This window comes from Peromyscus californicus, unplaced genomic scaffold (genome assembly GCF_007827085.1).
Source record: "Peromyscus californicus insignis strain IS unplaced genomic scaffold, ASM782708v3 Scaffold_17__1_contigs__length_78620276, whole genome shotgun sequence".
Taxonomy (NCBI): Eukaryota; Metazoa; Chordata; class Mammalia; order Rodentia; family Cricetidae; genus Peromyscus; species Peromyscus californicus.
The window spans coordinates 51,580,786-51,608,346 of NW_026294469.1; the positions used below are offsets into that span (position 1 = coordinate 51,580,786).

Consider the following 27,561-nt stretch of genomic DNA (forward strand, 5'->3'; position numbering starts at 1 on the left):
TTTATTACAGTTTTATAATTTTGCAAATATTTTAACATTGTTTTCTAAAAGTGTGATCTAGTGTGATATCTCATGACTCCTAATTTTTCAGTCTGGTCGTGGTTTTCTATTTAGGTTATATTTAAAGGCAGTTGCTTGGTTTTATTTGAACTGGTTTTTTTTCTCTGTAACCTCCTAAGTTTTGATTTACAATTATTTAATTTCTTAGTTGAACATATTATACATTGTTATGTAATTAAAAATCACACAAATAGGAATCGTGTCTGTCACTATATTTTTACTTTATATTTTATTAATCTTTTTTATTCCTTTTTTTCAGAGTTTGCTTCTAAAGCAGCTATCCTAAAACAGGTCCATGCATGACATTAGGGGAATCTATAAGAATCTTAAGTTCTGTGGGAAAATATATTCTTGTATATTCCCTTTGGGAGATGACAGATGACTTCTTCAAATGTCAAAAGACATGAACATCATTATCTACCTTTCTTTTTAGTTGTCAAACTTTGGGATCCAGGTAGCAAAACACCTCTTTATTAGATAATAAGAAAAAAAGGAGGCAAGAAGGAGGCATTAAAGAAATATTAGAAGCTATATTAAAGGACAGCATATCTTGAGGAAGGAAAAATGAAAAGATACAATAAGTTAAATAATGTACATGCATATAACTATATTCTTCACTGTGTGCGTGGGAATAACTACAGTTGAATATGAGTGTGACTTTTGTACTAGTAAATCACATTGGTCTGAAACTCTTTTTGGAATCAAAAACAATAAAAATACAGTTTATATTAGATGCACATATGTAAAGAGGTGTGGTCTGAAGCCGAGAAACATTTGCAAGTGTTATGAAACATGACTGACTGGCGGACGGGCTGGTGATGGGTGGAAGCTATCTGGAAATGTCTCTAGAGAATTTCAATGTTCTGCTCTTCCTATTGTTCCCATGATCTTTTTTTTTTTTTTTTTTTTTTTTTTTAATGGTGGTTTGGTTAGGATTTGGTTCTAAAACAGGTGTATTTGGAAACAAAGATTCTTTTACTTACCTTCACGAACCCCTGCATAAGAAGCAGCATTAGTCAACATTGAGAATGTCCAGGGCATCCAGACATGCCTATCTCCTCCATCTCATCCCTGTCAGTCTGCACACAACTGCACACTTGTGCACATCTGCCCTGCAGTCTTCACTTAGCATCATCATCCCTGTTATTATTAGGGCAGTTGGGGTTGAATCTAGTGTCTCACACAACACTGACCTGCATGGTATCACTAAACCAGGTCCTTAGCCCACTCTTCCCTGATGAAGGGAGGAGAAACTGTGAGCTGGGCTGAAATAGGTAAGCACTTAAGAATGGGGGTAAGCCGGGCAGTGATGGCGCATGCCTTTAATCCCAGCACTCGGGAGGCAGAGGCAGGCGGATCTCTGTGAGTTCGAGGCCAGCCTGGTCTCCAAAGCGAGTTCCAGGAAAGGCACAAAGCTACACAGAGAAACCCTGACTCGAAAAACCAAAAAAAAAAAAAAAAAAAAAAAAAGAATGGGGGTAAAATGGATTTTAATTCATGACACAGAAATTAATTAGTGAGAGGATGATTGCATTTAAATGCTTTGATTTCTAGATGTAGAGAGACTTGTTGGAACACCATCCAATAAGAGGATTTCTACCTTCTACCCAGGACAGAAGTTACGGTTTGCAAAATGTCTAAATGAGCTATAAAATAAACAGTAAGTTTGTGCTTCTGCAAAACCTGTGGGAGAAGAGGAGTAAAGCTTCCCTTTCACAAAGACCATGGGATGGTCTCACAAGACACACCGAGTGCTAGGAATGGATTGAGAGCTCTCATCGACATGTCCTCTTTATAGCTGCTGCTATTACTACCAGTTTCAGAAATTATGTCTGAGAAAAGTGCAAAAGTGTGGGAAGAAAGAGAATGGAAAACAAATGTTACCACTAGGGCACTTGGTCTTCTAACAATTATTTTATTTTAGAATTAAAAGGCATCTTAAACATCATCTCGATTAGGAAAATATGTTTGACCTTGAAACCCTAAGAAGAATCTAGCCCAACTATTTCTTCTTTTCATGAAGACCATATTAGCTGAAATATTTATGATTTTACAGCTTAAAAATAACTAGAGTATTCCCAAGTTGAGGAAAATATAATCCTTTTACTATTCCTGAAAAGACCTTAAGAGAGTATCTATTTGGGAAGAGAGGAAGACATATCCATGAACAGTTTTTTCTACACAAAATCAATATAGGCAAATATATATGTATATATTTTTTAAATGAAGTAATCTACTATTTTAAAACTTGAGGTTTTTACATATTTACATATGCATATATAATTTATGCTTGTGTGTGTGGTGTGTATTTGTGTAAATAAAACAAACTCTTTTCCTATATCAGTAGATTTGGATCTGTGTCAAAGGCAAATATGGCGGCTTGTTGTATTTGAATTTCTTTACTTGGTCAACTCAAAGACAATAATTCAGCAACAGATAGAAAACTATACTTCAAGGTAAGAAATTCTCTATTTAAGTACTCTTCAATGAGTATAATTCGGATTTTCAGGATTTTTGTTTGTTTGTTTGGTTTTTTTCTTTTTAGTCTCTGGTGCTGGTGATTAAATCCTGGGCCTTGCATGGGCTTGGTAAGTAAATGGCCAACTGAACTACATCCTCAGTCCCTTTGATTTTTTAATTTCTTCTTTTGAGTTTGGTATCAATAAAGTGGTATCTTTTCTACCCCATTTTCATCCAGAATGAAACGTAGCCAGTATTTGTGAAGGAAAAGTATGGTCGGCAGTCACTGTGCCTACTGGTGTAGGAAGTATGAGTTTGGGGCTATCTGGAGGGTCTACTGCCCTTCCTGAGCAGGCAGAGGAAGCAACATCCTTGTGTCGCAGAGCCTTCTCAGATGAAACCACTCAGGGGATGACCCTTATTTCTATACTCTTGTTCTAGAATTGAGTTCAGGGCCTGGCCTAGCATAGGGGATTATTTTAGCTGTTATATGAAAAAATATACATAACTATCTTCAGAGTCATTGTTCTTGGCCTATAAGATAATTGCATGGTGCAGTTCACCCAGTCAGATGGTCCCCCTGGGCACTGCCAATTTTCTTCCTAAGACAATGAGCTAGGATTAGCCAGCCCTATGCAATGGACATCAGTGATTAGAACACCATGTTGCAGTGGTTCCCAGGGCTTTCCTGGGTGGACAGTACACTTGCCTGGGAAGAAGGGAGAGACATCAAGAGACAGTATAACACACTGTGGTGGTCCAAAACTTGGGTTCTGCATACCAGATCCTGGGTCTGCTTTTACAGACTTAGACCACACCTTTTAGCCACTCTGTAAATGAATTTTGTTTTGGGAAAATATGGATAATAATGGCACAGAGCATTTTATCTGGTTTTAAAGGATGAAACAAGGCTGGCTACACCATGTACTCAATGCACCACTCCCATTAGCATTGAGTCAACTGTTGTCCTCCTGTGAACAATGCATGCGTGACTGTAAACCCAGAGAAGAGGGAGGCTAACAGAATTATTTCTGAAATTTTTATTCTAAACTTTGAAGTAACAGTTCTGAAAAGGAAAAGATCCGTGATATCAGCAGAAGGTAGAAAATGCTAGAATAAAGATAGTTTGTGAAACAGCCATTTTGAAAGGCAGTAAAAATCTAGCCCCTACACAAATAGTAATGAGTAAAATCCCAATCTTGTAAACCTCCAGACTGTGCCAGTTGTGTAGATGAGTCCTTCAAGGTGTTCACTGTTGGTGTCTGCTTTTATCCAGCTCAGCCTAAAGCAGGACAATATTCCTTCAACATTGTCGTATGGATGTGCAGGGCCTAGGACACCACCCACGTTTTCGGTTAACTTTCACTTCATGTAATCACTTCTCACATTTGCTGACATCTACCTCATTCACTTTGTCAAAAACAAACCCATTGTTTAGAAAGTAAAATACCTGGAGATACTGTCATGGGAATCTAAGCTATCCATCCTGTGAGCTGCCTGGGCCCTGGAATCAGCTCCAGGGTGCTCGTCAATTGTGTCCAATCCTGATTCTCTGGAAAGGTTCATGATGTGGTTCTGGTAGTACATGTGGATACTTTCCCGTGTTGGAACATTGCCCTGTAGAAAAGGGGATCACAAAGCACTTGTTTGAACAACGCCAGCAGTTCTCAATATTGACAACTCTTAGCACTTGCACACACAGTAAGGATTGATGAGATACTAGTTAATTTAGGGACTAATGTCAGGTCTTATGGTCATTAGTGTTAGTCAATATTATTAGATGTGATGGTTGATCCTCATTGTCAACTTGACTGGATTCAGAACCACTTAGGACATACTTCTAACATATCTCCAAGAGCATTTATAGAAAAGTTTAACTGAGGAAGGTGGACCAGTTGTGAATGTTGGCAACATCATTCCATGGGATGGGGTCCTAGGCTGAATAAAAAGTGAATATAGAGGAATCTAGTTACGCTGGATAGTTTTTTGTCAATTTGACACAAGATATAGTCATCAGAGAGGAGGGAGCCTCAATTAAGAAAATGCCTCCATAAGATCGGGCTCTACACAAGCGTTGTCTTAATTACTGATTGGTAGAGAAGGGCCCAGCCTATTGTGGGTAGTGCTATCCCTGGGCTGGTGGTCCTGGACTCTACAATAAAGTAGGGTGAGCAAGACAAAGGGAGCATGCCAGTCAGCAGAGCAACACCCCTCCAGGACCTCTGCATCAGCAGCTGCCTTCAGGTTCCTTCCATGCCTGAGTTCCTGTCCTGACTTCCTTGGATGATGAATGGTGCTGTGGAAGCATACACCAAATAAACCCTTTTCTCCCCAAGTGGCTTTGGTCTGGTGTTTCACCACAGCGACAGTATCCTTCACGAAGAGACCAGCAGAGTAGCAGCATTCATCTCTGTCTCAGCTTCCTGCCTGTGGATGCAATGTGACCATGCCATACTCTCCCATTGCCATGCCTTCCCTGGCATCACCAGGGCACACTATAGCCCTTCAAGCTGTGAGACAACCCTCCTTCCACCCTTCAGTTGCTTTTCCCAGATAGTTCACCACAACAAAAAGTAAGGTAATAGTATATTGGGTATAATTTTTACATGAGAAGAATTTTGCTATATGATACAGTAGCCACTTTTCCAGAAGTTGGCTCAAACTTAGCAGAGAAAATTATCAAATATGCGTTCGATTACATTAATTTCAGCTAGGTGATTTATGTTCATTATTAATTTTTATTTTATTTTTATATATTTTAAAAATGTCCCCAACCCAATTAAGGTATAATTGACAACACTATATGTGTAAAAATACTTACCTTTAAATACAATCTAAAAACCATATGTAACATTTGTATATTTTGTTAGCTCTCCTTATATCCTACATTTTTTTCCGGAGGTTTCAGATCAAAATTCCAAGATTAAAACTATAATCCTTTATGGGGCACAGCTAACCTATGAACTCTAATAGAAGAGATAAAATGAATAAACTGGGGATAGTCCAAGGACTCCTGGTGGGCACGTGCATGTGTGTGAGTGTGTGTGTGTGTGTGCATGTGTGTTCATGTTGTTTATGAGCCTGGGATAGACCTCAACACACAGAACAAAGTGGTCATGTAACAGCCGGCTAGGAAGAAAGGATTTTATTTTAGAGTTTTAGATAAGGCTGTCTAGTTAGGTTTTTACTGACGTGCTAAACACCATGTCCAAAGGTAACTGGGTGGGAAAGAGTTTATTTAATCTTACAGTTTATAATGCATTACTGAAGGAAGCTAGGCAGGAGCTCAAGGCAGCCACCTGGAGGCAGGAGCAGAAGCAGAGACCACGGAGGAGCGCTGCTCACTGGCTTGCTCCCCATGGCTTCTCAGTCTTCTTTCTCACACCACCCAGGATCATCGACCCTGGAGTGGCATCTCCCTCGGTGTAACGGGGCCCTCCCACACCAATCATTGATCAGGAAAATGTCGTCCTGACCTGCCTTCTGGCATTCTGATGGAGGCATTTTCCTCGTTTGAGGTTCCTTTTCCCAAATGGCTCTGACTTATGCTAAGTTGGGGGAAAACAAAACAAAACAAAAACGAGCAACAGGAACAACAAAACAACTAACCAGGACCCAGGCTGACAATTTGAACTCCGAATGTGCCTGTGTTTGAACCCCCTTGGGTGCTGACGTGATGCCAACAGGGGGAAAATTCTGCACAAGCGCTCCTGTACAGTCGCAGTTAAAACACAAACACACCTGAAGTGGTCTACGGAATTACCTTCAGGCCATGTAGATGATGAAACAGAAGTCAAATTTCATGTTGATATTTGGGTTCCCTCCCCAAGGTGTTCTATTATGTAGGTGAAAATATTTCAAAATCCAAAAACCAAAATTTAGAAATTTGAAACTCCTCTTGCCCCATGCATTCTGGGCTGGGATGTCCAAGCCACATGGACTTGACAGCTCTTTGAAAGTAGCAAGTAGCGAAAGGAAGGCGGCCGACAGCATTACCTTCTTAATCTCTCGGGTCAGCATGCACCTTTCAATCCTCAGAACTGTGGATATGTCGATGTGTTCCCTTGAGATGGAGTTGAGCCAAGTGGTGAAACTATCCACCGTGGCCAGGAATAGGACCCAGGTGAACTTCAGAATATTAAATATCCTCTTGATGATGTTATCTAGGCAGAAGAAGCGTGACACAGTTTCAAGGGCAGGGAACACGACCGCACGACCAAGGGCCGTGCTGTTGCGACACTGTGAGGTATACCACCCCCAGATCTGGGTTTTGCAGGATGTCCCTAGTGTGGGCTGGGCTCCTTCCACTGAGAGGCAGAAGGGGACTGAGGCCCAAGCACCTGTGCAGTTCTCCACCCATGCAACGGCAGGACTAAGCCAGACTCAGGTGGGATTTGTCATGTCCACCATGACAGGTCTCCAGACATCAGTCACTCAGGGTCCCTGGGGGCTAACAGGACCCCTGAAAATATCAAGTTCTGTGGATGGTTAAGTGGCTTACATATGTGAAAGTCTATACTCTATGTATAGAATCTCTATATACTCACCCTCATAGTTTGAGCCATCTCTATATTACTTTTAATACTTGCCATTAGGTACACTCTATAAAAGTGGTTGCTATACTGCATTATTTAGGGGAAGACAGAAAAAAGGCCCATATATGCTCAGGACAGATGCATTTTTCCCAAAAAACATTTTGGTATGTGGTTGGATGAGCCTGTGGCATATGGAATCTACACATCTAGAGGCTTGACTGGAAGAGGTTTAGTAAATTAGAGATTGCAATACAAAGGTTTACCTAGTATTAGCTCAAGAATAGACAGGGCCCATGCCTATCTCATAGGGCCCTTTACTGCTTTTCTGCAAGCATCTTAGGGATGATTGGCAGGACCTGTTTACTGTCTTTGCACTCACACCTCAGGCAAACCAGCTTATCGTTTGCAAAGCTCACTTCACGGGCTGGGTGTGCTCACTGCTACTGAGCCATCTTCTCAACACAATTAGATGGGATTTTATCTCAACAACAAAACTCTGCACATGGGAGCCATCATCTCCAGTCAGCAGAGGCCCTGGGATGGCTGGTATGAATGAGTTTTGTCCTGGACTGTAGCCGTGACTGGAGATCCTGGAGAGCTGTCACACAGCAGCTCAGCTCAGCTCAGCTCAGCTCAGGGTCCAGTTGTGTTCAAAATGTTGACAACATGCACACACATCTCCCAGCACTCTCTAGAGGCTATGTCTAAGGCCCTTGAATACTCAGAAAGGTTGGTGGTGGTTTCACAACCAGTGACCTCACCCTTCGGAGCCACACTCACTTTTTAAAAAGAAGGGAAATTAGGAACAACCTGGATGACCACAGAGGACATGGTGTTGCACTAAATAAGCCAGGTGTGGAAAAACACACGCCAGATGATATCACTTACATTTGGGATCCAAACCAGTGATACTCACGGAAACAGAGAGTCGAGCCATGGTACATGGCCAGGGAAGGGAAAGACTGGGAAGAAGTGGTTCAAGGTACGGTTGCAGTTACACGGGAGAGTTCTATCTAGAGGTCTACAGATGACAGGGGGTGGTAACTAGCAATTCTGTATTATGCTGGGATTTCCAACAAGTAGACCTAAGGTGTTCCAACTATGGTGGGGAGGTGGACAGACAGGATTATCTACTGGTCTACAGCAGTCACTTTGCTAATGCACAGGTATAATGAAACGCCATGTGAAATGCCTCTTACTATATACAGTGAGGAAGAACCTGCACAGAAGGACTAGATAGTTCTGTCTGTCTGTCCCAGTCACTTAGGTAAGCTGATGGTCTCTCAATCACATGCCGGCCCCACAGGCTCCTTGTCTACTGGGATCAGATGTGACAACTGAAGGGCTTGTCTTTGCTCCCCACTAATCTCCTCTCTGACTAAAAGGCCACAGTGTGAATCGGAGTTTGGCTTTATGATGAAGGAACACAACTACTCTGAACCAAGTGGTCTAGGAGGAAGGGCAAGCTTACTTCTAGTAAAGTTTTGCTCTTTTCAAAGGGTCAAACAAGGACTGGGACCTCCAAGCGAGTGCCATACCTGATGGGGGATGAGGTGGGGGGTGGCAGACAGCAACGTGTGAGGACCAGTTGGGGCCAGAATCTTTTTTTTCTTTATTAAGTAATTTTTTATTCATTTTGCATACCAACCACAGATCCCCCTCTCATCCCTATTCCTGCTTTCCCCCAGCCTTTGCCACCAACCCAACCCCCATCCCTTCCTCCGAAAAGGTAAGGCCTCCCATGAGGAGTCAGCGAAGCCTGGTACATTCAGTTGAGGCAGGACCAGGCCCCTCCCCACTGCATCAAGGCTGTGCAAGGTGTCCCACCATAGGTAATGGGCTCCAGAAAGCTAGCTCAAGCACCAGGGATGGATCCTGATCCCACTGCCAGGGGCCCCTTAAACAGACCAAGCTACATAATTGTCTGACTTATGCAGAGGGCCTAGTCCAGTCTCCATAGCTGTTGGTCTAAAGTTCATGAGTTCCCACTAGCTTGGTTTGGGGCCAGAATCTTGATGTCTGATGGCCCCATGGAAACATTTCTTGCCTATGTGGCTACCACCTCAGGACTTGTCTGGCTGTGGCCTTTCTTGGTCTTCCACAGGTCTTAGGAGGTGAAGAAGAACAGAGGGTCCTCTGCTGAGCAAAGTAGCAAAGACGGAGATGAATGGCCTCATGAAGTGGGATGAAGGGTATCCACTGATACCATAGAAGAGTGATTTCAAGTGAGAGACTGCACAGATGCCTCCATTTTTCTCTGCATTGCTGGTCTCCTATTTAGTTGATTATTTGTTTATTTTGTGTGTGCATTATGCGTCTGTGTCCCTGTGTAGAGGCCAGAAGAGGGCATCCAGTGCTCTCCTCTATCACTCCCTGTCTTCTGCCGAGGCAAGTTATCTCCTTGAACCTAGGGCTCATGTTTTCTTGACTAGGCTGGAAGCCAGCAAGTCCTAACAATCCTCTGGTCTCCCCAGCCAACTCTCACCTTGGAACTGGAGTTACAGGCCTGTGCAGGATTTCTCTCTTGTTACACGGGTGCAGGGATCTGAACTCCAGTCCTCATGATTATGTAACAAGGGTTCCTAACCTTCACGCCATCTCCCCATCTTCCCTTATTTCCATAAAAGGAACTCTGGACCATGTGGTGCCCACACTTATTTGGAGAAGACCTCAAGCTGCTTTCACAGACATAAAAGGGAAGTTTTGGCCCTGTAGGTTGAAAGGCTTAGAGCAAGAGCCACCAATATACTCCAACAGGACTTAGGTTTTCGACAACTTATTCTTATTTTTTCTCCCATTCACAATTACTTTCCTACAAGTAATAGTTCTTAGTTGTTCAACATTTGGTCACATTAATCACTTATTTCTATATTTGCCTTATAATAATTTATGGTATATTTAAAAATAGCTAATGGAGAGGATTCTAAGTGTTCTTCACACAAAGAAATGACAAATGTTTGAGATTATGGAAACATTCATTAACTTGATGTCATGATCCTACACTGTAAATGTTTTTCAAAATGTGTAGGTGTATTATTAGTCTATCTCAGTTAAAAAGGTACATTTTAAAAAGTTCTATTTAAAAAAGAAAGAAGAAAAATTCAAGCATTTTTTTTTTCATTCTCATATTCTGCTGGCTTTCAAGGGACAGGATTGTGATTATTCAGCTTTGGTCCAGACTCACTGTTGGCTTCATTACTTTGCAGCAGCCTTCCTTACCACGCGGGGCAGTGCCATTTTCAAATGCTCAAAGCTCATCTATGTCTCTATCAGGTTACCTGGTCCATCGGACTTCTTTTTGATTGGCCCATCTTCTCGATCTTCCCATTCCACGGGACCTGCGTTATATACAATAAAAGACATTTCATTATATAGAGTCTTGTGCCATTTTTGTGACTAAAGAATATTCTAAAGTTTTTGGCAGAACACACACTTGAGAATACCAAATACAACATTAATAAAGCGATGATAGTGGGGACAGTTTCCCTCATTAAATATTAAAACTAACCCCATGGCGATGAAATGCAAAAGCATGTAACAGTGATCCAGAGCTTGACAATAGAAATGATTCAGAATACACTCCCAAGTCATATCTAAGTCAAAATAGGAGCCTATGGCTGACTACAGCTTATTTCTAACACAAAAGGAAGACTTTTTAAATAAGTAGGGCCTGTCATCATTGCTCATCTATGTAATTGTATGAAAATATATCTCTACTGCACAGAGTAATAAAAAAAATTCAAGATGCAAATAAAACCAGGAGGAAATATAGGACAACATTTGCTTAATATTGGAGGGCAGAGGCTTTCTTGAGTGAGATGTTAACTTTAAAAGTTCCAGAATGTTGCCGGGCGGTGGTGGCGCACGCCTTTAATCCCAGCACTCGGGAGGCAGAGCCAGGCAGATCTCTGTGAGTTCGAGGCCAGCCTGGGCTACAGAGTGAGTTCCAGGAAAGGCGCAAAGCTACACAGAGAAACCCTGTCTCGAAAAACCAAAAAAAAAAAAACAACAACAACAGCAAAGTACCAGAATGTTTTGATATCAAACCGATTTCACGTTGTTTAGGTAGTCGTGTATCACAAACTGAATACAAGCACTGAACAAGAAAGTGTGATTATAACACAGCACAGGAAGCAATATGCCTGATATACAAGCCATTCTAATTAATAAGAAAAGAAGAAATATTTCAACAGAATGGCAGAGGACAATTATAGCTATATTTGGACCTTAAACTTGGAGGTATGGATTATATAGACAATATAAAGTAAACATGCCCAGTATCATTAGTTATGGGTTAGACTAAATTCCACTGAAAATACAAGTCATCTGTTACCCCTCAGAAAAAAAAATAATAAAAAGAGCAGTGAGGGCTTTGGTATGAAGCTATAAGAAATGTACCTTCCTTTATTTGACATATTGGAGTATAAATTACTAAAGACTTGTGGGGAAAAACTATTAAAATGTATGAGGCATATCCTTTAGCCCAGTCTTCCTACTTTTGAGACTCTATTCTGTAAGAGTGCATGTTACTCTTAACCTCTACCATACTTTAAAATATATCCATGTACATAACTCCATGTGAATTTTTTGCAAGGATACCTATTATATAGCATTGTTTGCTGTGGTAAAATCAGGAAGCAATCTTTTTGTCCATTAATGGTTAAATGATTGAATAAATTATGCATATCTGTACTATGGAACCTTTTATAGCCATTAAAAAAGCCTGGCAGTTTCATGAATAGTTAATTGGAGAAATGTTCATGATACATTACTAATGAAAGTACAAGATGCCTTTGTGCACATGAACTCAATTCTGAAAAGCTAATGAACAAATAATATGCACTTGCAGAAGGGGAGAAGGCCAATGCCCCATCTGGGTAGGATGCATCTTTCCTGGAGGCTGATTGTGTGTGTGTGTGTGTGTGTGTGTGTGTGTGTGTGTGTGTGTCTGTGCATGCATCTCCATCTGCTGGATCTCCCTCTACCATTTGGCTTGTTATATTGGGTGTAGATTAAATTTATCTTTGTAAACAAATCAATAAAATGCAGTTAAAGCCACCAGTACATACTGGGAGAAGGAAGGTGAAAATGAACAAAATGTATAATTAGTTACATGAGAAGTTTTGATTTTTTGACTTTCTTAAGTTCATAAGAAATCCATGATTACATTATCTTTGTACAGAATCAAACTATAGCAGATAAACCCAGGGGTTCCTTTAGTAACATCATTTAACTCCCACTCTCCTAAAAAGCAGCCACTGTTATTAATACACTAAGGTGTTTTTTTTTAATCCTTCTCTTACATTTAAACACTAGGATACATACCCGTTCAAAATGTAAGATACTGGGCTGAAGTACTTTGGTTGTCTTTGTTCAGCTAGTGGTTTCAATAAGTGCCTGCTATTTTGAAAAATGTTGTTTTTCACTTAAATAATATGTCAGGAAACTACTGAGTAGTATTTGTACAGACTAATTTTATGCCAATTTGACACAAGCTAGAGTCATTTTGGAAAAGAGAACATTAACTGAGAAAATGTCTCCACCAGGCTGGCCTGGGATCAAGCCTGCTGTACATTTTATCTAGTGATAATTGATGTAGGAGGGCCCAGATCATTGTGGGGTGATGCCACCCCTTGGCAGGGGGAGCAAGCTAATAAGCAGTATTCCTTAATGGTCTCTGCAGCTCCTGCCTCCCACTTCCTTCTCCGAGTTCATGCCCTGGCTTCCCTAGTTTCCCCACAAGCTGCAATGTAAAATAAGTCCTTTCTGCCACAAGTTGGTTTTGGTCATGGTCTTTATCACTGAATAGAGAACTAATTAAGAGAGTATTCTATCATGCGTTGGGAACAAAATCTCTTAGAAATGTTCAACTCATTGAATTGAAAGTCCCAACTCTTGGCATCCAGTGCCCCCTGCAACACTCCGTCTGTGGTGCAGAGGCTGGGCTGCTTCCTGCCCAGCACCTCACCTTCCCCAGATCCTTTGCGTCTTCCTTTCTGCTCTTCTCTTGCCAACTTTTTTTTCTCTTTCCTCCTCTGTCGGAGTGCTGTTTTAGGATCAGTAATCCAGGCCTGATAGACGAACTGGAAAAAGAAAGTCCGATTATTTTCTGACTTTTAAAAGTAACTTAAAATGGAAATGGACCAAAGCCAAGCTTCTTTGATGTAAGTTTTTTTTTTTTCCTCTTATAAGGGTCTCTTTCCCTGCTTCTTATGCTAAGCTGACTTCTGCTGGTCTAGATTCTTTCTTCTTGCTTGTTTGAGACAGGGTCTCATTATATTACCCTGGCTGGCCTAGAACTTGCTTTGTAGCTCTGTCTGCTTCTGCCTCCTAAGTGTAGGGATTAAAGGCATGCACCACCACAGCCATCTTATTGCTCTTCATTTGCTACAATGAGTGGGAACATTCTTCCCTTGGTGTCAAAGATGATCATGCATGACATAAACTTGGGTAAAAACAAACCGTCACTTCTCTGAAACACCACCACCATTTGTGATCCTCTGTTACGGAATTTTGGCTTTGTATGCAACAAGCCGAAGCCGGGAGGTCTTGATAAGTAGCATTAGAGGAGTTTGTCCTACCACAAACGTTTTAGTCAAAAGGAAAATGCCATCTTTAATACTCTTATTTGCTTGGGGGCAGTGATTAAGTTTTGCATCTTCAATTCTCTCTTAACAGCAGGTATGAGTAACTAGAAAAAGAGGCTCTGAAGATGGATGAGTATGTTAAAAGGAGAATCCTGTCAGTGTGGGAGTGAGCTCTTCTGGGAAAGCAGGGAGGGAAAACTGGTGCCTTGGGTTGCCCTTTGTCAGTTGCATTCAAGAGCTGAAGACAGTCACATCAACATTTTATAACCAATAACCAAGAAGGAGCAGTTGGCAACAACCCACCCTCCCCATCCCCAGAAGCATGCAGAAACAACAAAACCAAGACATAAAATCAGCCCTCTAGAAATCATAAAGCTAAGCAGGCATGCTTCACATGCAACACCCGGGTCTCAGGGAAGCTGGGTTTTCCATTGTTACGATTAAGATACGTGCACATAAAGGGTAGTTGTAAGCCCATATATTGTCATTTCATCCTAGATCATTTTATATTTCAGAAAAATTTGGAGAACACACCATAAACAGATTGGTATTGTCATGTAACTAGAAAGTAAAGATTCAACTCTTTATGGAAATGTCAGGGCACAGGGTCCAAAAAATAACATGTCCTTTTTCCTCAGTGATAGAATCTGAAATGTATGGGCAATACATGTAAATATAAAACTGGTATTATTTCTGGATAACAAATCCAGGAGGTAGGCATCCCATGTTATGTTAAAATGTTCTTTATGAAATTAGAAGATGAACTGATGCTCAAAAGCATCAAAGCAAGGACTGGTGGATCTTTACTGAACATGTCAGTTTGGAAGTCTAGCCACTTGTCTCTCAGGTTTAGGACATAAAAGGCAAATCTGCACAACATAGTTTGTTTAAAAAAATTGAACTAATAAATAAGTTTTCATGTTTAAGAACAGCGTAGGATGACATTTCCTTCAAGAAAAGTGCCATACTACTATTGTTTTATAAAAACAAAGAATCCCAAACATAAATTAAAAGGTAATAATTTGTGAGTGTAGCAGGTACACGACTGCAGGACATCCTTTGTTCTGAAGAGAAAGCAAACAGCTGGGAGGGAGAGAGGAGGGCTGGGAAGGGCAGGAAGAGCAAACTTTAAGAAGGGCAAGGAAGGGATCATGGATTGTCTGGCACTGTGAGGGGAACTACTAACTCTGTGTTGGTCCCCAGGGATGAAACCCATCAGTGTCTTCTTGTGGAACATTCTGGTGATGCAAGGACAGGAAGCAAGAGGGAGCAACCCACTGTGAGTCGTTGAGTCCTTATTCTCAGGCAAAGTTTTCTTAAGATTGCCATTTTGAAAGATAAGAATTTTAAGGTTTCAAACACTTAACTGAAGGCCAGTTTTGCCTTCTGCTCTTTCAGAAAAGGGTTCTGATCCTTACTGAGTCAAGAATGGAAGAGTTTTGCTGTCCTCTCAAATTATGATATCGCAGCTCTAACTTTCACCCACTTGGTGGCTTGTCTAGGGATCCAGGCTGTAACTGCATCAGCCAGAAGGAGAAAGTGCTTGGAAGTATACACAAAAAGTCTGAAGGTTCAGTTAATAGTCACTGTATGAGTATATGCCTCTGACTTTACCTTAAAGTTTATCTTTATTATTAGGGGAATGAGATTCACTTTTAACAAAAGGTCATCAAGCAATATATATATATATACACACACACACACATATATATATATATTCTTTTAAACAGAGAGTGTTTCATTGGAGTGGAAATCCTTAGCTGAAATTGACACCATTTTATAATTTGTCCTCTAACTAGACTGGGACCCAGAAGTTCCTTTACACCTTTATCATCATTTAATCATATTTAGCTTTAAGTAACAAAAGGGGTGGAAAAACTGCAATCTTTCACTTCAATAATTTTTAAATTATGAGTTGAGAAACTCACATATATTCATAGAGACAAAACGATAAAGTCCCTTGCAGAAACAGCAACAGTGACTATTAATTAAAGTCAGCCTTCTGGAATTTAGAATAAAAGGCAGTTGGAGGGTTGGGCTCCGTGGCTCTAGGTAGACCAGCAATATGGCCTCACCTGGGAGCTTCACAGACACTCTGAATTTCAGGTCCTGTATGACCGGAGGAACCAGAATAAGCATGAAAATGAGACCACAGGACAAAGGCAAGGTACACTGGTCTCTGTCACTATCCCAACTGTTTGCTTGAACTCAAGGACCATCATATCATAATGACCCAAGAGTTTTAGAGCTCACTCCTGCTTGAGTTTGGAAGGAAAAGCATGCTACAAAGTACAAGAAGGATCATTTCTTCTCTGTGGCTTCTAATAATGAAGTGAGTATGGTCTAGGCAGTTGACTGACATCCACTACGTATTAGACGAATGAACTAGTACATTGTTAAAGTTTATGGAGAAGCACTGTTGTGCTCTGGGAGTGAGCAGCTGGGAAAGGAGATATGTTGGATGCAGGAATTAGACAACCGGATCCAAATTAGGAAGCTGGAGAGTAACAAGAAGTTGAAAAGGGGGCAGAACCGGAGGAGTCTTTTACAGATTTATTTCTTACCAGCTTTCTGAGAAAAAATTATTATATATATTTTACTCATTATAAACTGATGCATGCAACCAGATGTCACCCGTTTAAAATGAGATGTAACTCACAGAAAACTATGAGGAGAGAAAGTACACGTATATCTGCATTTTCTCTTTCTATTTTTTATATTCTCTGGTGTCTACTTTTAAAAGTAGTAAAATGATAAGAAGTCTGGTTCCTAAGAACTCTTTTTTGGAAAACTTATTGTTTTACATCCATATGATACTTCCGTTATATGATTCATAGAATAGAGAAAATGTAGATATAGGGATGTTTTACTAAAATTCTATGGAGCAGAGAGTCACACACTACACATCAGTAAAGAATGAAATACCTTTGCAGCTCTGATTAAATACTGAAGAATAGTTTTGGGAAGTTTAATGACAGACTTTGGCAAGGCTAAAATGGCTGAGGCAAACTTCCCAATAGCTCTCTACAAAGAAGGACAAAGCAAGAATAATTAGTAGAAAAAAACCCAAAAGTTAACAATTTAATATATGATGTCGCATGAGCTCATCTCTATAATCAACATTGAGGTTAAAGCATGCCAGTCACTGAAGCTAGAATAAAATGTGCTGGGCTTGTAAGTTAGGAAAAAGAGCACATTTAGTCACAGCACGCAGTTCATGACACAGTAAAGATGCTCCACGTCCTCTTCTTTGTTGTATATGAGTGGTGGTTAGCATAAAATTCATTAGCTAAAAATAAAAAGTAAGGCTTTTGAGTCATTAGTATTGACAAGTACCCCGTCATGCACACAAACATGTTCCCAAGCACACAGAAGAGCAATGGATGCAGGGAGGCAGCACCCCACCCAAGAATCCCCGCAAATCACTTGGTTCTTCAATGCTATCAGGAAGACTGTGGGGCGTTTACCCACCAACTCCACAGTTCCCCAGAGTTTTCTTGAGTGCGAGCAGCAGGAAATATTAGATAGAAGGAATTAGACTGTGGAGATAAACAGATAGAAAATACAGGATAGCCTCAAGAGGGTCTGGAACCTATTCCCATGGGCCCTTTGTCTCTGCCCTAAGGTATTTATAGAAATGCCAAGGGGTGGAACAAAAGACCTCTCCCCAGCACAGCCAAGTGCAGACCATCTCAGACACCTGCACTCAGGCCCATGATCCAATCATCCTCTCTATGCAGACCTGCTGGGTAAAGCCACGAGGAACCTGAAAATGGGCTCCCACAGAAGACCTAAGCTTGTCCATTTATGAGGGCCTGTCTAAGGAGCAGTGCATGGCCTTATCATGGGCAATCATGGAAACCTTTCTATATGCTCTGTACTATGACAAATAGGATATAACCATTCCAGCCTGTGGTCCAGAGGTAAGATAAGCATGTACAAAGAGTTCATGCCCTGGGCTCTGACAAAGGCTCATCTTCAGGAAGGATAGATTGCACCCTGCCCTTACTAACAATGTGTTGGCTGGTAGGTCAGAGCTGGGGTTGGGACAGCAGGTTCTTGAACAGAGAAAACTCAGCTGAAAAAGAGCAGAACTGGGATGGATGATTACAGTTATTATTTAAATAGATTCTGGTATCATTAGCAATACAAATGAAGCCGATTTTCAAAATCCAATGCAACATTTCAGCAATCATTTCAAAGAAGAGCATGTGCTTTATTTACACAATCAATTCTTTCACACAGGGAGCTGTGGGCCCAACAGTCAAGCAATCCGAAGCAATGCTGAGGAAGCTGTCTACTTGCAAGAGAAAATTTTTTTGTTTAGGGCATCAAAAATGCTTTGACATCAAGGATAAAGCCTTGACCCGCACCCTGTTCACATGATGTGGTAGTTACAATGTTCCTGAGAGGGAGTAGTGCCGTAGTTTAACTATAAATAGACAATTTCAGATGTCCATCAGAAGACTCTGAGCGCCATACCACAGGACTACAGAGGAGGTCACTTAGGCCTGCAAGCAAGAGTCGTCAATTTAAAAAACACACAAAACAACCAAAGTGTTTCTAACTAGCAAAGGGCATCACTGTCCACATCCCTCTAGTTACCTGGAATGCTGACTTCCGCGGAGGTTCTTCATCTTCCTTCTTAAGTTCCTCTTCTTCCTCCTCTTCACTATCCGTTTCAAATAAATAATAGTCTCCACTCCTGACCACTAAGCAAAACAAAATATTTGCTTACTTCTTGAAAGAGACATGAGAAACCGGGGGGTGTATTCATGAAATGTCCCCCCTAAAGACACAGATGGTCCTCAAGAGGACCACGGACAGAGATGTTAGCAGGAGAAAACAGATGAAAAGAACCGATTTTATCTAGTGCTATATGGTACTGGCATGGCTGGGTCTACAGAGCATGAGGCCTTGTCTGTGCTGTTTATGAGATTGGCCACTATGGGCTTGACCTGGCAATTTCTCCCGTCTTCACTGTTTTATAGGGCTGAATCCATTTGTTGTGGAGATGCCAAAACACCGGAAAACTCTTGCTTCACAATTCATCAGTTTTGATCACTAAGACAAAGGCCAAAGTGAAGTGGAAGATTTGGCATGGTCTGTCACAGACAAACCCACCGGGGGTGACACAGGATGGAGATCAGTGCCACCAGCCTCCATTTCACTTTGTACTATGCAGACCTGGTTTCTCCACACGCAACACACGAGGCAACGTAAAACAAGACATTTGAAAGTTAAAGACAAACAAAATAAAATAAACAACAACAACAACAACAAACAGTGCCACAAGGAGGAAAAGGGTAGGTAACATCAAAACAAAAACAAAACAACATCTATTCTGACTGCTTCTACATATAGCTATGGAACTGACTGAGGAACAGCAGCCTTGGTCCATAGGGTTTGGCTCTATCGTGCTTCTGGTCAACAAGCCGTTCCCTGGGAGCAGAAGGAAACCCAAGGAGAACTATAATGACCATCAGGAACCAAGCACAAACAGTATGGCCTGCTTCTGCCTCATCTAACACTTGCCCTGCAAGAACATACTGTCTGTGTCAGGAATAGGAACAGAGGAATCAGAGATTTCTAGAGACTTAGAGACATTTAGGAAATTGAATCTTCGTGTGTTTGAAAACTTTTAAATTTAATAGAGAAAAAGAGACTCACTTCTGATGCTACAAGAACTGTACCATCATTGTGGGAAACCATACTCATGTTTTCTAATTGTATTTGAACTGCAGAGGCATCTCAGGGGTGGTGAGATAATGTGATGTCTTAAGTTATGATTTGGACTTATACCTCACAGGGTAATAGGAAACCTTGGCTTGCTAAAAACCAGTTGCATGAATGTCACTAGCTATGGTCAAAAGTTGAACAATTTTGTCTACAGTATCAGATGACTCTGAGCCTTCATTCGAGAAGATGTGGAGTGAACAAATTGGGCCTTATATCCTTGAACAGAAGCACTGTGATTTGTTACTCATGTTTTGAAGAAAAAAAACCAGGCCCAGAGTATTGGGTCCAGGCCTGAGGGAATCAGTGCAATACAACATAAGGTAATAATAAGCAAGAACAAACCAAAGTTACAGCATTACATTTGACAGTGGAGAAGACCATTAAAGTAATGCCTTCACTTAAGCTGAGAGATTTTGCAGGGAAGTTTTGTGGATTCTACATCACATGGTCATTTGGGATAAACACAGGGCATTATAAGATGGAGCATTTTACCCTCATTATAGGCACTAAGATCAACGATAGCTGAAGTTGTATTCAATCATACCTTCTATCACTTTTATTCATATGGTTGAGCCCAATTAATTTTTTAATCTTAAGCATTCATTTTTATCATTAATAATATCACCAGTTTATTATGTGAACAAGTGCAACTGGTACATTTGAAAAATGAAAAAAAATTTTTTTCAAGTCTTTTAGTTCATAAAATATTGTTGAAGCAAAGCTAGAAAGGTTGCTTGCTTTAGTGTGTGCTGCTAATGACAATTTAAATAGTTCTTCCATGTACATTAGTGCAGATGGAGATGCTGCCTTCAGACTGTGTCCAGACACAAATCACAGATGCTGGTGTCACTGATAAATTACTTAGTATGAAACTAACTTTTAGAATCTCACCACTCGTGTCCACAGAAACATGGCTCTTCAGATATTTATCAACAAAGCAAGGTTAGGTCCTGTCTAAGGTCATATGGAACTGACACAGAGACACACTACTGTGGGAAGGAAGGTATCATTGAATAGCAATAATGCAGTCCTGTGTGCATGCATAGGTTTGGAACTAGCAAATCTGTCACCACAGCTTACGTTGACATCTTTGCTGCTGATCAATGGTATCAACAATCATCATCATCAATAGACACCGAAACTGCACTCAAACTCAGCATCTCAGAAACTATTTGAAAACCCAGCCCAGTCATTTAACAGATCAGAACAAGGGCTCCTAATAACATTCTTCCAGATCTAAAGATAAGTTCTGGAGCATCAAAGAATAAAAACAGTCAAGGACACACTCTTTCCCTTTTGTTCCTTTCAAACTTGGAAAAGGAAATACGTTATACAGTAGAAACTTAGTACCACAGTCAGAACATGAGTCCAAACCATGTGTTACAGCCAGCCCTGCATTATCGCACTGTAACATGTTGTAACAAGGCACATGGAGTTGAATACCAGAAGAATCTGATATAATGAGGGTGAAATGAATCAGAAAAATCTAAGGCCATTAACCATCAGAGGGAATTAAGTTATTATCAACGTGTACAGTGATTATCAACGACCATATCCAGTTCTTTTGAAATGATTTAGATGCCAAAAGGGAGAAACCACCACAGTGACTGTAGTGGGAATTTACTCTGCTGAAGGACATTCAATATGATGTGATTTCTGAAATGGATAGGTCACTCTAAACCAGCAAAGGCCCTTTAAAAACAGAAAAGTAGGCATAGTTTACTTGTGACTTGATAGAATAGGCATTCAGTGCTATCCACTAATGTGCCAGTGAACCACAGAAGAGCCACACTGGATTTCAACTTGAATCTTTGTCTTTGAACTTGAGCAGAAAAGAAAATGAAATTCTTTGTAACTCCTTCTCTTATTTTTAACTACACTGTTGAAATTCAATATTAAGGATGAAATCTAATTAAATTAAAAGATATTAAGCAAATTTCAAACTTTATGCCATTTAGAAAATGACTTCTGGAGAGAGAGAGGCCAATTGCAGGTCACTGTGACACTCCTAATTCCGGCTGGAAACTGGGATTGTTTTAGTTTTCTAAAGGTTTCTGACTAGCAGGGTTGTTCTCAGCCATGCGTGATTTTCTTTGATCAGATGAGTTGTAGTTCTGGATTTACAGTGTGAGACAAAAAAGGCTGAAGATACTACATGTTATTTTAAAAATAATAATCATTCACTCTTCTACCACATTTAGATTATAGTGGGTCATTCTATTATAAAGTCATTGGCCAATACCGACCTTTAAAAAAAAAAAAAAAACTAACCATAACAAATATAGCCAGTGGTATCTGTAACTACACATCCACTTTTATCATTAGGAGGGAAATGCATTGTAGTTTATGTGGCTAGTAGACTCTGTTTTCCTAGTTGTTTTTTTGCTGTTAGTTGGCCACATCTGAGGCTGTTCTGCATTCTGGGCCTGGGTGTTTGGGGTATTGATTGTTGCAGAGACATTTTGAGGTGGGGAGGGGTTAAAGTACAAAGCAAACATATTTTAGGTTAACCCTCATCTTTATATTAAACACGCTTCTAAAAACTCTTAAATGCAAATGAAATTAAAGCTCTGGGAAGACACGGAGAGAGACTCGTTGACAGCCATGCCAAGTGCCTTACAAAAAGGGTCACAGACACAGGACAGAGCAACCATCCTTCGGAGTCCTGGGAGGGGACAAGGACAAATTCATTCTTAAGGGCTTCAAACCACATAGTGGATAGGAGCAGAACTCAGGGCCGCAGATTTAGATAGCGCACTCTGTTCTTGGCTTGCTGAGATAATAATACTCTCTACACCACAACTTTGGCTTTCCTGAGCCAACATGCTAATTTCTCTGTTACATGGGGGCCTAGAGACTCATTAGCACTGCAGTGATCTTACACTCTGAGCCCCTATCAAGTCACAAGGGTCAAACCATGCATGGGGCACACAGGTCATGGGGAGCCTGAATTCTGGTCAAGGATATAAGGGTTAGAACTGATGAGATTGGAAGAGGATCAAGAGAACCTACTGGAAGCATGATCAACCCAAGGCCGCCACCACTGCTTTTTTTTGCCCTTGGCTTTCTGTTTGTCTGCTTCTCCTAAAATGAAATATGTCCAGATATTAATTCTCAGGAAGGGAGCACACAAGATTTGAAAACCACGTTTTAAAAACTCAATTGCCAAATCTAGATAAATTGCAAAAAGCACATCAGAGGTCAGGAAAAGGAAGTCTACTAACTATAAAAGTATGCATGTACTAATAGTCCACTGCAATGATAAACACAAAATGTTCTTAACAGTATGTTACATGCTCACATAAAAGTACTCAAGTACTAACAGTCCACTGCAATGGTAAACATGCAATGTTCTTAACAGTACGTTACATGCTCACTTTCTTCCTAGGATCTGAGGGCATATGTAAAGAAATATTTAAAAGGAAGTATTCTTTGTCAAAAATGTATCTTACACTGAATTTTTTTCAGTAAATTAGCATGAAAGAATCACTGCTCATTTTAAAGAACCACTTAGTGGTAAATAAGTCATTTAAATGTACCAAGAACAAGGAATAGGACTTTTCCATTTGATTAGTTTAGTACATGATTGGAAGATAGTTATTGCTAATGAAGAGATTCTAGGAACTGGAAAGAGACCATGCATTATTTTTCTATTCCCTTAAGTAAGAAAGCATGCAGGCTCCTACAATAAGACTATTAGAGCCATAATTGGATAAATCTATAATTAAATATAATAAGTTGTATGTTTCACAGTAAATTTCATTGGAATGAGTAACAGCTGAAATTTGAACTATGAATATGTACAAGTGACATGCATGCATATTTAATTTTCATATTAAATTTACAGTAACCAAAGGCAGCATATCTAAAAACTTCTCCCCTAAAGGGAGAAATTAAGCAAAAATCATGTCAACTTTTTTTCAGGAACATGTCTGTGAACTAAACCAGACTGGGTTCATTGTTCGTATCACGTTGAAGAGTAGATGCTTGCAAAATCATTCATTCACTAAATATGCACTAAGGGAACAAACACATCCATTCACAATGGAAGAGTGAGCACCGTGAGACTCCTAACAGGGTGAAAATGAACGGTGCTTTACAACTCTACCAATAGCATGCCCTTAACAGACAGCAAAGCACTCGAACGGAGGAAAACGCGACATACTTTCGTCATCTTCTTCTGAGAGCTTCTGGATGTCCTGACCTTCCCCTGACTCCTGGGTCAAGCTCAGCATCCTCTCCTTACCCTTTTTGTACTTTTGCTGCCGGGCTTTGATGCGGTCCATCCTAGAAACATGGCAGCGTTAGTGATAATAAGAGCGCATGCACAGTTATGCCGTGGTCAGCACTGTGGACTCAAGTTGTTACCCAAATATCTGAATCCATGAGCAAAGTGGTCAGCTTACTTTCAAGTACTTAAGGATTATGAGACCATTGCTTATTAGCAAAAAACATCATACACGCACGCACGCACGCACGCACGCACGCACGCACGAGTCCATAGTACTCTGAGGTTCATAGATACTGAAGTTAGTAATACAATCAATTGTCATTATGCTAAGGTTTAGCATGAAGTCCTTGATATCTGTTCTTATTTCGTGTCATAGCTAGTCTGATCATAGCACATTATAACCAAAGGCTTTACATCATTTTTTATATTTTGTTTATTTTATGTGAATGGGTGTTTTTGTCTCCATGCATGCATGTATGTGCACCATGTGCATGCCTGGTGGCTGCAGAGGCCAGAAAAAGGTATTGGGTTCCTTGGAGCTGGAGTATAGATGGGCACTGGGAATCTATCCTAGGTCCTCTGGAAGATCAGCCAGTACTCTTAACTACTTAGCCATCTCTCCTGCACCAGTTTTGCGTTCTTAACCAAACAGGAAGTGCCAGGTCTCACTTACGGGAAGTGAGAGCCCATTCCAAATGTGGCCCTGCATTTGTTCTTCCCTGTGTCCGAGCTAGGAAGAATAACAACGGTTGCAGCACACCATACGCACTGCAATTTGCATATACACCTTAGGTCTTTGTGCAAATACTTCATGCCATGGAATAATCTAATTCACACATGGAAATACCCTTTAAGGGAAGGAAATTAAGAACTGAGATCATGATGGAATGAAGCTGCTCTTCCAAATTTAGGGGACTTTCCTGGAAGGGTGGGACAGGGCTTCCACTTTCCACAAAGGTGTCTCAGATTTGAATTCTATGGCTATTGTATTCTAACCACTAATACTCAAAATGCAGATGTGTGCCAGTCCTTAGAAGTTCCACTGTTAGAAATTTCATTCCAAGAAAATTCTTTGTAATTGAATTCTCAAATCTCCCGCATCCTGTCTGTCTGTCCCTGTCCCATCTGGATGGTGTGGTAGGAAAAAGTCAAATTGGGAAGTGCTAGACATGCCAGTGCTGCTTCTAGTGACTATGGACCCTGCATGTCAGAGCCCATCCATTCTCCTGAGCATGTGCTGTACTATTTTAAAGGATGCTTCTGAAGCTGACTCCATATTTTTTTCTTGGATCCAGAAATGCAGTGAACCTACTCCGAGTACTTGGCTCCGAGACAAGCTTCTTTCACTAGTTTATTAATCCTTCTAAAAGCTCGGGAGGGACAACTGTGTGCCCTAACCGAATGATACCAAATGGAGCTCCAGAGAACTTAAATGTCCAGCTCGGGACTCTGCACAAAACAACTGAATTTGTGGCAGCTCCCTGCTCCTTTTCAAGATGGTGCCCTTTCCACATCCTGGAGCTCCCTTCCTGTTAAACTGTTTTCATCTTCAGTAAGCAGTGTTAGTGCCTGACCTGATGGAGTAATCAACACTCAAAATAGAGGCAGGTACCAGGCCTTAGAAATCTCTCTCATTGTGAAAAAAGGATGCATTTCAGGAATCTGAAATTCCCAAGAGCGAAGACTGTACAAACTGGGAAGAAGGAAGAGATCCAGAGTAAAGAAAGTCCTTACTGTCTCTTTAGCTGATCCATGGACTTTTTCTCTTCCTCAATTCTTGCCTTTACAGCTTTCACAATTGTAGCCTGGAAAAGTTCGGCCCCTCTAAAATAAAATTGGGAACACAGAATAAATCAGTTATTCAGGCAGCTATTCATCTTTTCCTGAAAATGATAATTACAGATCAGAGGTCATGGCATCCCTTTTCTGGGGATGACAGAGTTTTCCTGGCTGAAGTCACCAACTCTTTCTGGATGCCCCTCATGAGTGACTGAACAAGGAAGGAATAGCCCCTTGGGAGTAAGTGGGGTGTCTGCCACTCTGGGAGGCCAGCGGAAAGAAAATGGCTTGTTTTTCAAATACTAAGTGACTTCAGCTATGCGCCACACGTTTATCAAGTGACTTTCATTTCTATAAAGGAGCTAGCTTCAAGCTTCTCGACTCCTAGAGCAGTGGTTCTCAGCCTTCCTAATGCTGCGGGTCCTTTAGCACAGTTCCTCACGTTATGGTGGCCCCTGGCCATAAAATTATTTTTGTTACTACTTCTTAAGTGTAAATTTATCACTGTTATGAATTGTAATGTAAATAGCTAATGTGCAAGATAGTCTGAGGTGACCCCTGTGAAAAAGTTGTTCAAACCCCAAGGGGTCATGACCCACAGGTTGAGAACCACAGTCCTAGAGGGCTATTAGTCATAATGCAAGAAGTTGCTCATCTTCTCACACATATCCTTTCCACTGTCATCATCATCATCATCATCATCATCATCATCATCATCATCATCATTTTGCATGACAGGGAGAGGAACACAGTCCTCTTGCCAATGGCATGCCTTGTGCTTGGGGTATAAACCGACATTTCTTGTCCAGATTGCCTAGTCCCAAATAACCGACTCAGAAGCTGAATATGAATGATAAATGCTCAGCCGATAACTCAGGTTCGTTACTAGCTAACTCTTACACTTACATTAAGCCATATTTCTATCTATGCTTTGCCAAATGGCTCATGGCTTGTTACCTCATTTTTTTACACATCTTGCTTGTTCAGCAGCTGGCTGGTGTCTCTCTTGACTCCCCTGACCCTGCCTTCCCTCTTCCCATCATTCTCAGTTTGGCTTTCCTGCCTAACTTCCTGCCTAGCTATCGGCCTGTCAGCTTTTCATTAACCAATAAGAGTAATACATATTCATAGTGTAGAAAAGGATTGTTCCACAGTATTGAGGTTCCTTCCTTGATTTTTTGCCTTGCCTGAAGCCTGAGGAATTTATGCATTTTTCACATTTCTATTGCTACAAATGTTCCCTCCCTCTCTCTCTCTGCATGTGTGTGCTGCATGCATATATGTGTGAAGATGCACTTGCCCATGTGGGTGCATGTGGAGGCCAAAGGTTGATATTGATATTAGGATATTTTTCCTAATCATATTTCCATATTATTTCTTTAAAATATTTATTTTGAGTGTAATTACATGTATTTTTATGTATGTGTGTGAATACAGTTGTCTATGAAGGGCCAGAGGTGCCAGATCCCTCTATATTTATAGGTAGTTGTGAGTCAACTGACATGGGTATTGGGAAATTGAATTTGGGTCCTCTGCAAGAGCAGTATGTGCTCTTAACTATTTAGCCCTCATCTCTCCAGGCCCTTCACATTATTATTATTATTTTTTGAGACAGGCTCTCTCACTAGTGTGAAACCTGTCATTTTGGCTAGATTGGATGGACAGCAATGGCTGGGGGTCTGCCTGCCTCCAACCTCCAGGGCCAGGGTTACAGATGCACAATGCCACGCCAGCATTTTTAGATGGATGCTGTGGATCTGGACGCAGGTCCTGATGCTTGTGCAGCAAACACTTAACTCACTGGGCATCTCTCCAGCTGCACGTATTCTGACCGCAAACTGACAAACTCACTACAGCTCTGCCAAGCTGAGAAATGACAAAGGCGCCAGGCTCACCCCATGTTTTCCTCTGTACACCCAGTCACCGCTGCCCAGGCAGGGTCAAATAGAAACCTTCTATAGTGATGTCATTGGGGCTGTTTCCCTACCCTTCTTTCATTTCCTAACCCTTCTGCTCATTCTTTAGATTGCGTCTTGGAATGGAAGGCAGCCCAACTCATGCCATGAAATTGCTAACACACCCTTGGCTCTCATGGCCTCCCCGATGCTTCCTACATCATATTCACTATTGTCTGAATAACTGTATCATGTTGAAACCCTTATGCCCAAGT

At 40.9% G+C, this 27,561-nt stretch overlaps 1 protein-coding gene across 10 annotated transcripts in view; it reads right to left on the reverse strand.

The window, feature by feature from the left end:
• Piezo2 (piezo type mechanosensitive ion channel component 2) overlaps positions 1–27,561 on the reverse strand; it is a 372,574-nt gene that overhangs the window by 32,320 nt on the left and 312,693 nt on the right. For 7 of the 10 annotated variants that reach the window (XM_052742300.1, XM_052742301.1, XM_052742304.1 and 4 more), the window contains 9 exons: positions 25,347–25,436; positions 23,547–23,668; positions 22,394–22,465; positions 18,248–18,354; positions 16,568–16,666; positions 13,024–13,138; positions 10,334–10,393; positions 6,517–6,683; positions 3,971–4,137 (listed from right to left, as the gene is read on the reverse strand). In XM_052742300.1, coding sequence (XP_052598260.1) covers positions 3,971–4,137; positions 6,517–6,683; positions 10,334–10,393; positions 13,024–13,138; positions 16,568–16,666; positions 18,248–18,354; positions 22,394–22,465; positions 23,547–23,668; positions 25,347–25,436 — 999 coding nt within the window. The remainder of the gene's footprint in view (positions 1–3,970; positions 4,138–6,516; positions 6,684–10,333; positions 10,394–13,023; positions 13,139–16,567; positions 16,667–18,247; positions 18,355–22,393; positions 22,466–23,546; positions 23,669–25,346; positions 25,437–27,561) is intronic. The other 3 variants (XM_052742303.1, XM_052742302.1, XM_052742308.1) reach the window with 1 other exon arrangement.